We start from the raw sequence: 12675 nt of genomic DNA on the forward strand, positions 1-12675 counted from the left end.
TGTGCCCAGGCGGGCGGAGCCGGCGCCGCCGGGGAGTGCTGCTCCTTGCCRGGGCGCCGTGACCGGGCGCGGGCGGGCTGTGGCGGCTGTGGGTCCCTGTCTGGGGACAGGTGATAGCCCGGGCCGTGTCTGTGTGCCCGTCCGCGGCGGGAATGCTTTCCTGGATCCGTCGGGGCTTGCGTGGRCACGGAAGGGACAGTCGGTGGCAGGGATGTGCTTGTACCCGAGTCCAGCCGTGGTCGAGGGCAAAACTGGGCAAAAGTAGTTCTCAGGGATTACCCGAGGAAGTGCCGGGCGCACCTGCCCGGGGGAGGCAGCGGCAGCGGACAAAGCCATCGCAGTCCCGGGCCGGCGGGTCGGAGCGGCTGCCGTGCTCCCCACGTAGTGCCTGTCCGGGGCCCGAGGGGAAGGGCGGACGGGCGGCGGTGACCCGGGACGAGGAGAGGGGGGGTGCGAGAAGAAGCTGAGCTAGTGCTGAACGTTTCGCCTCTGCTCACAGACCTCTCGGCCGGCGGGGCGGCAGGTGCGGCTCAGGGGAAAGCGCCGATAGGGGCAAAGAGAAGCGGGGGGAGGTCGGGCCGGGCACGGCCCCTCGTGGTGTTCTCGGACCCCCATGGAGGAGTCCTAGAACGGCGTGGGCAGGGACCGGAGGGRCGTTCTGCGCTGTGGGACCGTGGGGCTGCGCTCGGCTGTTGAGTTTCTGGTTGCTTTATGGTTTGTCGAGCAATACTGAGGGTCATGCCTAGCCGATAAGTGGTCTTGTAAGTGGTAGTAATTAGGTAGCAGATTGCAGTTAGCCTTGATTTGTAATGTAGTTATRTTGGAGAGTAAGACTCAGAAAGTAAATTCTGGTTACAAGTTGATTTCAAGTGATGAGCTTTACAGAAATTTGTACTGCTGATGCTCCACTAATTCCCCAAGAGTCGTAGGGCTCTGGAAGTAGAACAGGGACCAAAACCCTTACGATACCCTTATAGTTTGTCTTGCTGACAAAAAGTTACAGTGTTTTCACCAGTTTGAAACTGTTGTCTGTTTTGTTTGCAGATAATGTACTAAGTTTTATGTTGCTTGGTTTGTTTGCTGTTTTCATTTTTAAACGTGTTCTTAGGAAATATCAAAAACAGTTAACTAGATRAAAGAATTAATTCTGTAGMGTTGCTGTAATTGTGAAATTATCAGCTTCTCTTTTGAAGCCGATGTAAAGTTATTCAGACTAGAAATATGTATTGGCAGCTACCATCTGTTCAAATATTTGTATTCCTCACTAAAGGGCAAAACCTTAAATCTTGTTACTTTTAATTTTTTTATTGTTTCTGTTATAGATCTGTTCAATGAGCTTTTGGAAGGGTTAAAGTTTGGGCTTCTGTATTTGTGTCTTGGCAGTCATTCATCTGTTGTGCTTGGTTAATGTTACCTAGTGAGCAGAGGATAAATAATTTACTCTTCTCATTATTCTTTTAATAAATAACAAATGGAAGTGCACCTCATAGYTGCGACTGGAATATCCATCTTGTTATGCTATTTTTAAAAGGGGATTTTTTTTTTCTGTAGGAGAACAGAACAGTCACAAGAAGCATTTTGATTATAGACTGCAGCTATCTTCAGAGCTTTTATTGACTTGATTTAAAAATTCATGTAAAATAACAAATGAGCTGGTCATTCACTGTTCTACTTAGGTTTATGGATTTTCTCAGAAAAGAAATGTGTACTTTGGATTTTTATTTTTAAGATCCTTTTAATATGGCATGTAAAATATTGTCTTACTGTAACCTGGCTATCAAGACTTGTATTTGAGACTTTATTGGCACTTACTAATATGCTAACCACTTTTTAATAAATTAGGGAAGTATTTCTTTAAATGCATTTGCAGATACAGTGTCAGGAAATTCATGGTAATTTTGCTGAAATTCAGAAGTTGCTGAATGTTTTCAGTGTTCACTAAAAATGAGAGGGTCTTTAGGTCCAAGTCTTGGCAAGAATGACACTCCAGTAACTGTGATCAGGTTTAAACCTGAGAAGGGCTTGTGAAATTGTTTCCAAGATAAGGCAGAACAATGCTCTGCTTTAAAATGAGTAGTGTCTGCAAAGAGAATCACATTTTCAGTTAAATAGTTTGAGAGTCTTGTGAACAGAACAGCTTTCTTTGAATGTTTGTTTACAATGAAAGTTTGTGATATTCTTTGTGCATTTGCTGAGCACTGACTTCTCTCTCTAGTAAGAGGTGYACTATCTACCGGACTCTAAACCGTGTTTATTTATAAGTTTCACGAGCACTTCATAAATATAGGCCATTGAATCTCATGTGCTGTTTTTGTAAGAGAGACACTTGCTGTCTGTATCTATATTTTTTAGTTGAAGATACATCTATAATAAAGTTTTTGAATAGAGGTTTTTTTATCAGTTCATCAAAACAAAAATCAATTTTCATATAAAATCCTGCTATCAAGTAGAGTGTTTCTTTTAACATAGTGCAAAATAGTGCTTTCAATGCCTAAAATGAGAGTAAAAATAGAAGACCCACATTGTAGATTTTTGTGACAACACGAGAGGGAATGCAGTAGAAAAATATTCTATATTATACCAATTGTGTTTCTGCTAACTGTTACATTCTCTAGACTTGCCTTACAATTTGCCTTCTGTTTACCATCTTGCCTAATTTATCATCTCTTAGTAAACACATGGTGTGACGACATTCATAAATAAAAGTACAATATGTAAAGGCTGGAGTAGTCCAGTGATTGCTTTCTTTTCTCTCATACCTTACTAGGTTAAAAAAAAAGTTTTGKTTTGGGCTCCTGAAGTAGAAATATCTATCACAATTTGATAGAAATATCTATCAAAATTTTAAGAGTAGGATTAATTTTGGCAAACCTTAAAGGAATTCCTATGGCAAATCTTGAATTGTGTTCATACAATCAACTGGCATCGATAATGGTGTTTAAACTTGCTTGAAACCTCTGATTAAGCTCAAATATAAAACAGTTTAGAAAAAAAATCTACCAAACTTTGTCCTGTACCTACATCTCATGAATATCTTATACTGGGTAGATATAATTGAATTAGTTTTGAACTTGAAATTAGTACCCATATATGCCTTACAGCAATTTAAATTTTGAACTGTTTATTTGCATCTGGTAGATATGAAGTAGCATTAATTGAACTACTTCTTTAAGAGGTATTCATTAGTCTACGATTCCAATTCCCTACTGAGTTCTTTAGTTTAAGACATATTACATTCCATGCAAAATATTTCAATTTTTTTTCCCCTAAACTGACTGAGAAAAATGCAGGCCCAGTGGTGGGCAATGCAAGTTGTTTTGAAGAACTGCTACAAAATATCAACTCTCTGGACCCCTCGCAAATCAACTGAAGCGGATGTTGGAGTCTGGTAAATGAACACTTKGAGATTCAATTCCATACTAAAAGGCTTGCTTCATGGAGGTTAAACAACAGTGGCTAATAGGCACGTTGCTTTAGAATTTGCTCTTGGTGAAAATGYTTAGAGGTGTTAACTTTCTTCCTTAGGGGATTTTTTTCCTTTCTACTAGAGCAGGTAGCTATGCTGTTGTGATGCTCTTTACTATTAAATCTAAAAATGAGATCAGTGATATGTGAAATGTTTGGTGTTGCTTTTAAATGGATTATAGTAGTTAGGAGATTGCTTTTGAATACCAGACACTTTGAAGATACCAAATCTGAACAATCCATGAAAGACAAACTCCAGAGTTTGTAGTAGGTTGTTTTTAACCTTTTTTTTTTATTTTTTAAAAGGAAACAAACTACAATAAATTACATCATTTTAGGGAGCTTTTAAGTATTTACTTATTGAGTGCTTTGATTCAGACAGGTAGTTAAACCCCTCTTAGAGTTATAACAGAAAAATTAGATTAAGCATTTTGATTTGACTGTTGTTGAAAATAATTGTGGTTCTTGATTTCTTCAAGAAGCCTACCCTTGTTAAAAGGATTTCTTTATAGTATGTTTTAGCTTACTATTAGAGAAAATAACAGATTTGAGAATTTCCTCATGAAGTTGTGGTTAGTCAGCAATGCAATGTGACAGCGGAGTAATAAAAAGCACATTTTGTCAGCCCCCACCAAATTTGTATTATTTACACATTTAAGCATATGGAAATTAATTTATTTTGTTGTTTCATCCTGATTTATTACAGTACTTGACATTTTTTATGTGATCCTAATTGGATACTATCAACTAAGACAAAAATAATCACGTTTGGTAGGCACTAATGTGATTTCAAGCTATCACCTTATATTAATGTGGTAGAAAAAGTATTAAAGAAGTTAATTATTTAATGAGTGTGCTTCTCTTAAATGTCAGAATATCAGCTTTTGTTCACAGTAGCAGAACTACTGCTAAAGAGTGCTGTGTCAACAGTGTGTGTTTTTTGCACACAGTCAGCTTGGCTCCTAGTAAAGCTCTCTGCTTACCATTCCCTTCATGTTCCTTCACAGCAAGGCTGTTCATCGCTGCCTTAGTCAATAATATGAATCCTTCCTGCAAGCCTTAAGGAATCCTCTAATCTTTAATGACACGGAAATTTAATGTGCTTTTTTAATCCTCTTCCTTTTAGTTGCCATTACTTTGAAGAGTTCTTTCCTGAAGAGAGCTTTTAATTTTAGGACMACCTGGCTTTTTGCATGTATGTTTGGTTTCATTAATGTGTAATGTGTCTTCAGTTGACGTGGTGGTAACAGCATAGTGATGTTGGTGAGTCTTGAAACTGAGATACTTAATATGGGCTTCTTTGTTCTGTCTGGGTGGTGTAACCAGCTTCTGCCTGCTCACTGCCTAGTGAGAAGTAATCTTAGGAAAGAAAAAAGTTGTGAATGGAAAGTGTTTTACACAGATGGTTTGCTTATGAGTGCCCATTTGACAGGCTATGGGGAAAATATAGCTGAGGGACTTTATTTTCAGCTCTTCCAGGAATAGCTTGTGTAACTTTTTAAASTTTTTTTCTTACTGTATCACTAAGAGCTTGTTTTCTGATAGGTGAGAAGTTATGCATGGGTTTATTTACCGTTTATGCTGAGGTCAATATTTAACCTGTAAGCAAAATGAGTCTTGTAAATAAAATTCCATAATACTTTTGGTTTGGGCTTTCTTTTTTTTTTTTTTTTTTTTAAGCACTGTTAAAAATATTGCAGGGTATAGGCAGATTAGGTAGAAAAGCTGTAAAAAAGGAGTTAAGGGGAACATTTCTCAAAGGAGTGGGACCATGTAGGTAGGATAGATTCTTCCCATCCATCCCTCCAAACCTACTACTTTGCTGTTTTAAATTGATGTGATGGTCCCAGTGGGACAGSTAGAAATGCATTTGAACATTTGAAAGATAATAAGTAGGCTTCCAATTGTTTTTTCTCTGTGTGGACCAGAACRTGGATGGATTTGTGTCTGTTATCACAAATACGTGGAATGGTGCATCTTTTAACCTGTTGCTTACTCTATGTACTTCAAATATTTGCACCAAACAGATAGCCCTGTTAGGTTTGTACAGAAGTAATAAAACATATTTAAAAAACAACAAATAAGCTTTTCTCAAGCCTTTTTCATTATTTTATTATAAGGCTAAATAGTATTTTTTTAAAATCAGATTTTGGGAAAAAACTAGCATAGAAAAGTTCAGCCCAATGGAACATGCAGATATGAACGATCAGTAGTACTGGTGATGTGAAGTTCCATGGTGTCTCTGCTGAATATCAAGGCAGCCTCTGAATTTTAAAAGAACTAGCAATTTGTCTTTCAAACTTGAAATAGAGATGGTCAGCAGCAGGGAATATGTGGCAGAAGCGTGTTCCTGTTTTGCCCTCACGTGGGTCTCAATTTCTGCTTTGGTTGTGTGGATTTGGGTGCACTTTCCTAGGTGCTGTGGAGAAGGGAAGGCATCCAGGCAGCCTTTCTGCATCCTTGTTCAGAGCCTGTTTCTTTTTGTTAGTTGTGAAGACTGAAATCCAGAGGACTGGGAATTGGAAGTGGCATCTTGGTGTTGTCAGTATAGTGGTGTTGAGTATGGCTGGCTTGGTGGTCAAAGAAGAGGAGAGTGGTGGGAACAAAGAACTGAAAAGTGTGTAGATGTGACTCTGACTTTGAGATCTGCGACATGGATATTTTTCAAGTGGGGCAATGAACTATAAAGAACTGTTTCTGTAATTTTATTTTTTTTCAAGATGTCAGTGTTTTAGTTTATTAAATGTAAACCACTAATGTAATAATTGCGTTGTAGAGCTGAAAACATTATTGAAATTTAAGAAATGTCCTGTAGCTGTGTCAGTTCCTTCATTTTAATTTGTCTACTCAACAGGCTTTATCGTCATATAGAGCATGTAATTGTAATGTGTCTAACAGTTAAGAAGAACTATAGGGAAAATAAATAGTAATATTTGCCAAAGTTACTTAAACTCAAAAATGAGTTTTCATCTCTTTTATAATAGGAAGACTTCAAAGCACAAAACTGAGCCAGTGTTTTTCTATGTAAATCATATTTATGCAAATGCTCTTGATAGTCCAAAATAAAACAAATTTCTGCATAAAATTTTCTGCAGAAAAAAGGAACATTTTTGTTTCGGGTTTCTTTATTCTGTAAGGTCCTTTTTGCCCCCTGAGTCTGGGCAGTTTCTTAGAGGGGACTGATTTTTTTTTGAGAGCAATTAAGAAAGKCAGAGAAAAATTAACATACTCTTGCTGTCTGAAGAATTGAATTTCTTCCACATGCCGTGGTCCTTGTTTCGCACTGGTATATACACACTGCAATCCTTGAGATGCAGAGCAGTTTTGAATAGTGTTCTTTTAGTTTAAGGTGACCAGAAAGTCTTAATTTAACTGAAACATTACTTAATACGTAATTTTGGGATTCCATTCTTACATCTTCTGTGTGTACATGTAAGTTGATGGCATCTTCTTTTCACGGTTATGACTGTCATCTTTCTAGATCTTCTCCCTGCCTTATCTTTTCAAGTGTAAGATCCAAAAAACTTTCTCTGTAAAATGCAATGTATTATTTTGTTTGGATGTACAGTTTCTTTTTTATTTTTGCACATGAAGTATCTTTTTTGAGCATTTTCTCTCTTCTGTATTTATATAATGTGGAAAAGGGTTGGTTTTTTTGTTTGTTTGTTTTTGTAAATAATCAGTGCTAAGTAATTCCTTCACAAATTTCTCCATACTACTTCCAACTTACTGTTTTGAATTATGCTAAGATTTTTGTCAGCTCTGATAAACTGCTAGAAAATAGGACTCGTAGAAATCATGTGTTGTACTTGTTCTCTGTTCTTATGAAAAGCATATGTAGTTAAAAATAAATTGAAGGAATGTCACTTAAATTGTCAATTCATGGTACCTCTTTTTACCTCTAATGTTTTTGGTATACTTATTCACAATTGTMATGTTCACTTAATCATGTGATGTGCTAAATATACATAATCATGCTTCATGAGAAATCTTATTGGCTGAGTCTGTCATTTCAGTGAATTGTTAAAAATCAGATGAGTAATTTAATCAAAACCAATATGGACTGTAATTTATTTAAAAGTTCATTGATTTTTGTGCTAGATTGTTTGCTGCATGGAGATGAAAAGTAGAAGTTTTAGGTTTAGAAATTTCTTTTCTTCACTGATTCCAGGTCTGCCCCTCTTTCTTGAATGAAATACATTTGTTTTGATTTGAAACGGCTATAGATTATTTTAAAAATTACATTGTTATATGAGGTATGGTATGTTCTTCATTGTATCATCCCGTTTAGATGCAGAATTTGCTGTTAGATCTTCTGGATTCATCAGTGCAGTGGATGGGAAAAACATTTTTGGTGGTTGAAATTCGTACTTTTGCAAGAACAGTTCATGGTTTCCATTCTATCATGAAATATTCTGAACATATTTGAGTGTTTTTTAAAATTCAAATAGCTGTCAGATATATTTAAGTATTTCCTGTTTGCTTTCTGACAATTTAGGGATTCATATAATGAGGCTTTTATTATGGCCAGTGACCCCTTGGAAGGCTTTCATGAAGTGAACCTCGCTTCACCTACTACACCAGATCTTCTTGGAGTAAATGAGCCAGGGACTCAGGAACAAACTACCTCACCCAGTGTAATCTACCGACCACATCCTTCTGTTGTGTCCTCCACACCAATCCAACCCAATGCATTAAATGTGTCTGACCTTCCTACACAACCTGTTTATTCGTCTCCCAGACAACTSAATTGTGGAGAAGTATCAGGTGTCAGGTAATTCCATGTGTCTTCTTATTTAAATTGTTCATATTTGTTGCGTATAAACTGTTTGCCTCTTTAAAAATACAATTTTAATATTATTTACAATGTTGTAATATTAAATATACATGATTATATATTCAACATCACTACTGCCATTTTTAAAATATTTATTCTTAATGTATTATATAAATAAAAATATATTGCTTTCTTTACAGCATCAATGTTACCGACGCAGTACTTTGTTCTACCTCTGGACCCCAGAGTGGGTCATTCAATCACAGTAATGCCAGGAAGGAGAGCAATAACGTAGAGAGAGAGTTTTTGCAGGGCGCTACAGTAGCAGATGTTGCTGAAGGAAATGAAGATATTTTTGGGTTGAGTACAGACAGTTTATCTCACTTACGGAGCCCATCTGTACTGGAAGTAAGAGAAAAGGGCTATGAACGATTGAAAGAAGAACTTGCAAAAGCTCAGAGGGTAAGGTTCATTGTGTTTCCTCCCTCTTTTTCTCTGTTCAGAGTGTTTCTAATATTGCAGAATGATAGATGGACCAGAAGGTGCACTTGAAGTTTACTCATTTCTTATAGATTTATTGTGATGGAGTTATTTAATGTAAAATTTTCTAAATGCAGTGCTGATGCCTTAGAATTATTCTTTTATAATGTTTTTCTTTCCCAGTGCTGCTGCTGCCACTTAACCATGGAAGCTTTTGCTGAAATATGTAGTTATACACACACTCTTTTTGAAATGTAGGCTTTCCTTCATTCTGACTTTTGAGAATAGGAGTAATTTTCTGCCATTCTGTTTTTACTGAATAAGTATTTATAGACTTGGGTATATGGATTATATACCTTTTTAGTCTTCTTTCCTCTAGAGTTTAAAATGTAGCATAGAATATATAAATGCTTTAGAAACAGSCGTGTTTCATAGGGGAATACCTGCATAGGAAAGAAGCAGTAAAAATGTCTCTGATGTTCTTTAGACTACTGTTACGCCACACTTCAAATTGAATATGGATACCTTTGAAGACACTGTGTCTCAATTCATTAATATTTGTAAAGCGCTTTGTCTTGTTTGGATGGATGGTGCTATATAAATATGCAAAGTCATTATTTATCATTTTAACATTTCTCTGTGCTTAAGTTTTTGAGTACATTTTGTGCTATTTGTATCTGTGCCCTTTCTTGTCCTCTAGGTGATTCCATTGTTGCTTAGGCTTAATCTCATCTTGTGTTTGAACTTGCTACCCTCTGTTTGTTACCTCATGTTGTTGGATGCAGTCATCATTACTGTCATAGTGAATCTTAACTATGGTTTCAGACCTTGCTTTTCCTGTCTGTTGTTTAATTGCTGAGCAGTGGTTTCCTTTGCTAATGTGTGTGTTTGCATAACTTTTTACTACTAAGAAAACATTAACCTGAGCTAAACTTGAGGACCTTGCATGTGAATATATCATCCTGGCACTTAAACTCRGAACCCTAGAAAGTAAGAACAAATTAATATTTAAGCTTTAGAAAAGCTCTTTACAGTATACCAAATTACAGCTCATGTACTTGAAAACCATAACTTGGATCTGCTGCTGTTAGCTTTGAATGATCTAAAAATCTTATTCCAGTACATACCAATTTGTCTCTTAAAGATTGAAATGTTTCCTGTTTCCCTCTGAAATTTGTTAAGGCTGTTCTTAAGGAAAAGGCATGAAGGTTGCTAGGACATACTTAATTGTGTGTTATATGTTTTCAAACTCTTTGTGTGGTCTTAACAAAAGCAGTTGAGCACTTGAGACTGTTGATGTCAAAGTTCTTGCTAATTCTCAACTGCTCATGTGATTCTTACCAGTGTAAGACTGGAGGGGTAACTTCCTTTGCTTGTCTTTCTAAACTGTCTCTGTTTCAGAATTGCTTAGTCACTGCAGTTGTCTGTACAGACTATACAACAATAAGCCCTGTTCCTTCCATTATACCCACTTGCTTCTTCTTCCTGCATGAAGACTGTTTTTTTCTACTCCTAATTCATGTCTGGTATCTTTCTTCCAAAACTCCTAGTTGTTGACATAGTGCTGTATCATCTCTATGATACTCATATATCATGCAATTTTAAACTTTTGTTTCCAAGCATATTCATTTTTGTTCATGAGTACTCAGTTCAAACCCTGTAGGGATGAATGAATAGATAGTGTCTTTGTATAACTGGTTGTCTTTTGTGTAATGGCTTTAAATTGTCTGTAATTCTTCATGCTGTTTACTAGTGAGAAAAATGAGAATTACAATTTCCACTTGAATTTTGTGAACTCATTGAGCCTGGAAAGTTTACAGGCTACAGAGAGTGAACGAAGTAAATGCAAATTTGCTGTTTTGCATTTTGCATTTGTTCCAAATTTCCTACCCAAACTGTGTGCTTTTGTACTATACATTAAAGATTGATTTGAATTTGTTGCAGTTGTGATCAGAAAGAGAACTGGAAAGGAAATGAAAATTTTAAAGCTTAGGGATCCACTATTTTTTTTCATGTCTTTGCTAGGRGTTCAACTTTTTTCTTAATGTGCTGTCAGGTTTTTTATATTAGATAATATATGTATGACATGAAATTGTTAGACATTTCAGTATGGTTTCTTAATAAATTATTCAATAATAGAATAAGTAGTATTTTTTTTTCCTCCTTTGTGTATGCCTTGTATTTCTTAAAGCTGCAGATTCTCAAAATGAACAACATTGCCGACAAAATAGTTAAAGTATTTTTTAAAGTTTTTTTCTTGATGAGAGAAAAATATACTTTCTCTTTCAATCCAGATCACTTGCAGCATCAAATTATGTCATAAGATTGGGAGAAAGGTTGCGTCAGAGGTTAACAGCAGTGCTGAACTCTGTACTSATGAGACGTATAAGATTTTACATATTACTACCTTAAAATGCTCCCTCAGTTAAAATGACAGATTTCTTTCAGTCTTTGAGACCATTCAGATTATTTTTTGCTTGTTTTTTCATGGAGGTCTTAATTCCTGGCTGTGTTCTATAGGTGGAGATGAGTAGTGTTTGCTWATTTCATCTGAACCCTTCTTGTTTCCCTAATCTAAAGTAGCATCAGGGAAATTGAGAAGGTCTTAAAAAACTTAGTGATTGTAATRCCCTGGGGTTTTCATCCTCGCGTCTCTATGCACTTGTATTTTCTCTGYCATGTTTGGATTGAGCTCTGTCACTGTGGTTATTGAAGGTAGGTCAACCACATGTAGACAGCCTCTGAGAGAATAGTGATAGTATTTCGAAATACGGTATTTCTTGATACACAAATTGAGTGGAGTCCTTGTGAAGGAATACCTTTTGCTTTTCATCTTAGTTAACCAGCATACTGCATGTATTTTGGATAGCTTACCTGTAGTTTCTGAGCTTTAGCAGTTCATAGTCATGTTTTCCTTGAATTTTTGTGTGATTCGGCCCAAAGTTATTTCCTTGTCAAAAAGATTGATCTTTTACCCCATTTTGATGAGGAAAGAGCAGTCTACCAGAGGCAATGGTAAAATCATGTTTGGTTTCTATGATTCCAATGGTCTTTAGAGTAAGATCTGTACTCTTGTTAGTAACAAGTAAAACGGTTTGACTTTCTGTAGTAAAATCTGAATTGTATTTTTCCTAGTAAAATAAAATTGATTTTCCCCCCACTGATACTGTGAGTCTTGTGAAAGATTCTGCAGTTCATGTTAAAGATGGCTCTCTGAAAGTGTTTTAGCAGTTCCTAGCTGTGTTTGATGAAAGTTTCCACACCTCTTATGCTGTGACAGTATATTGTAGGCAGAGAAATTTTCTCAGGCGAGTAGAAGACTCCATGAAAGCAAAATAGAAGCATCTTCACCCACACCATAAGTTAATGCAATAATTTGTGAAATGCTGCTGACTTTGAAAAGATATTCTAGATCTTCTGTCACATCCTTCTGAATCTAGTTACAAGGGACTGATTTTTATGTAGCTTGTTTAACTTTTGTGCTGAGTGAAGGCCAGTCAAATAGGAATGTGTCTAATACAAATACTTTTTTGACAGCTTGAGAATTCAGCAGAGATTAGGTGATACGTATAGAAAATGTTCTTTCCTTGGTATTATGCATCTAGTTCTGACTTGGTTAAATTGCTGAGTTAGATGTAGAATGATTTCTTTCTAGAATGTAATGTGTGAATGGTTTTGAAGCAGTAATTTGCATTTCTTATCTCCCTGGTTCTTTTTAAAGACCCACCCTGTAGTCTGAGAAGATCAAAGAGAAATAAACAGTGATATGACTCTTAGATACAGAGTTTTTTAACTGTAAGATTTTTTCTCCCATGCAAGTTAATTTTGTTTTCTTGCCTACTGTAAGTGTGTTTGTAGTGTGCTTTATAATAATTCCTCATCTTCATGTAGTTGCTTTTTCAGAACTGTAATGTGTGAAGGACTGCAGCATGAATGGCCAGTCTAGCACACAC

The 12675-nt window shown here is 36.4% G+C and overlaps 1 protein-coding gene across 3 annotated transcripts in view; it reads left to right on the plus strand.

Moving 5' to 3' along the window:
* RAB3IP (RAB3A interacting protein) overlaps nucleotides 1-12675 on the plus strand; it is a 32712-nt gene that overhangs the window by 190 nt on the left and 19847 nt on the right. For 2 of the 3 annotated variants that reach the window (XM_057377681.1, XM_057377670.1), the window contains exons 2-3: nucleotides 7964-8239; nucleotides 8443-8704. In XM_057377681.1, the coding sequence (XP_057233664.1) occupies nucleotides 7989-8239; nucleotides 8443-8704 (513 nt within the window). In that variant the 5' untranslated portion in view covers nucleotides 7964-7988. Of the gene's footprint in view, nucleotides 1-7963; nucleotides 8240-8442; nucleotides 8705-12675 lie in introns of those variants that run through there. The other variant, XM_057377689.1, reaches the window with a different exon arrangement.

This window comes from Malurus melanocephalus, unplaced genomic scaffold (genome assembly GCF_030028575.1).
Source record: "Malurus melanocephalus ecotype Western Australia unplaced genomic scaffold, MMel_1.1 scaffold_10, whole genome shotgun sequence".
Lineage (NCBI taxonomy): Eukaryota > Metazoa > Chordata > Aves > Passeriformes > Maluridae > Malurus > Malurus melanocephalus.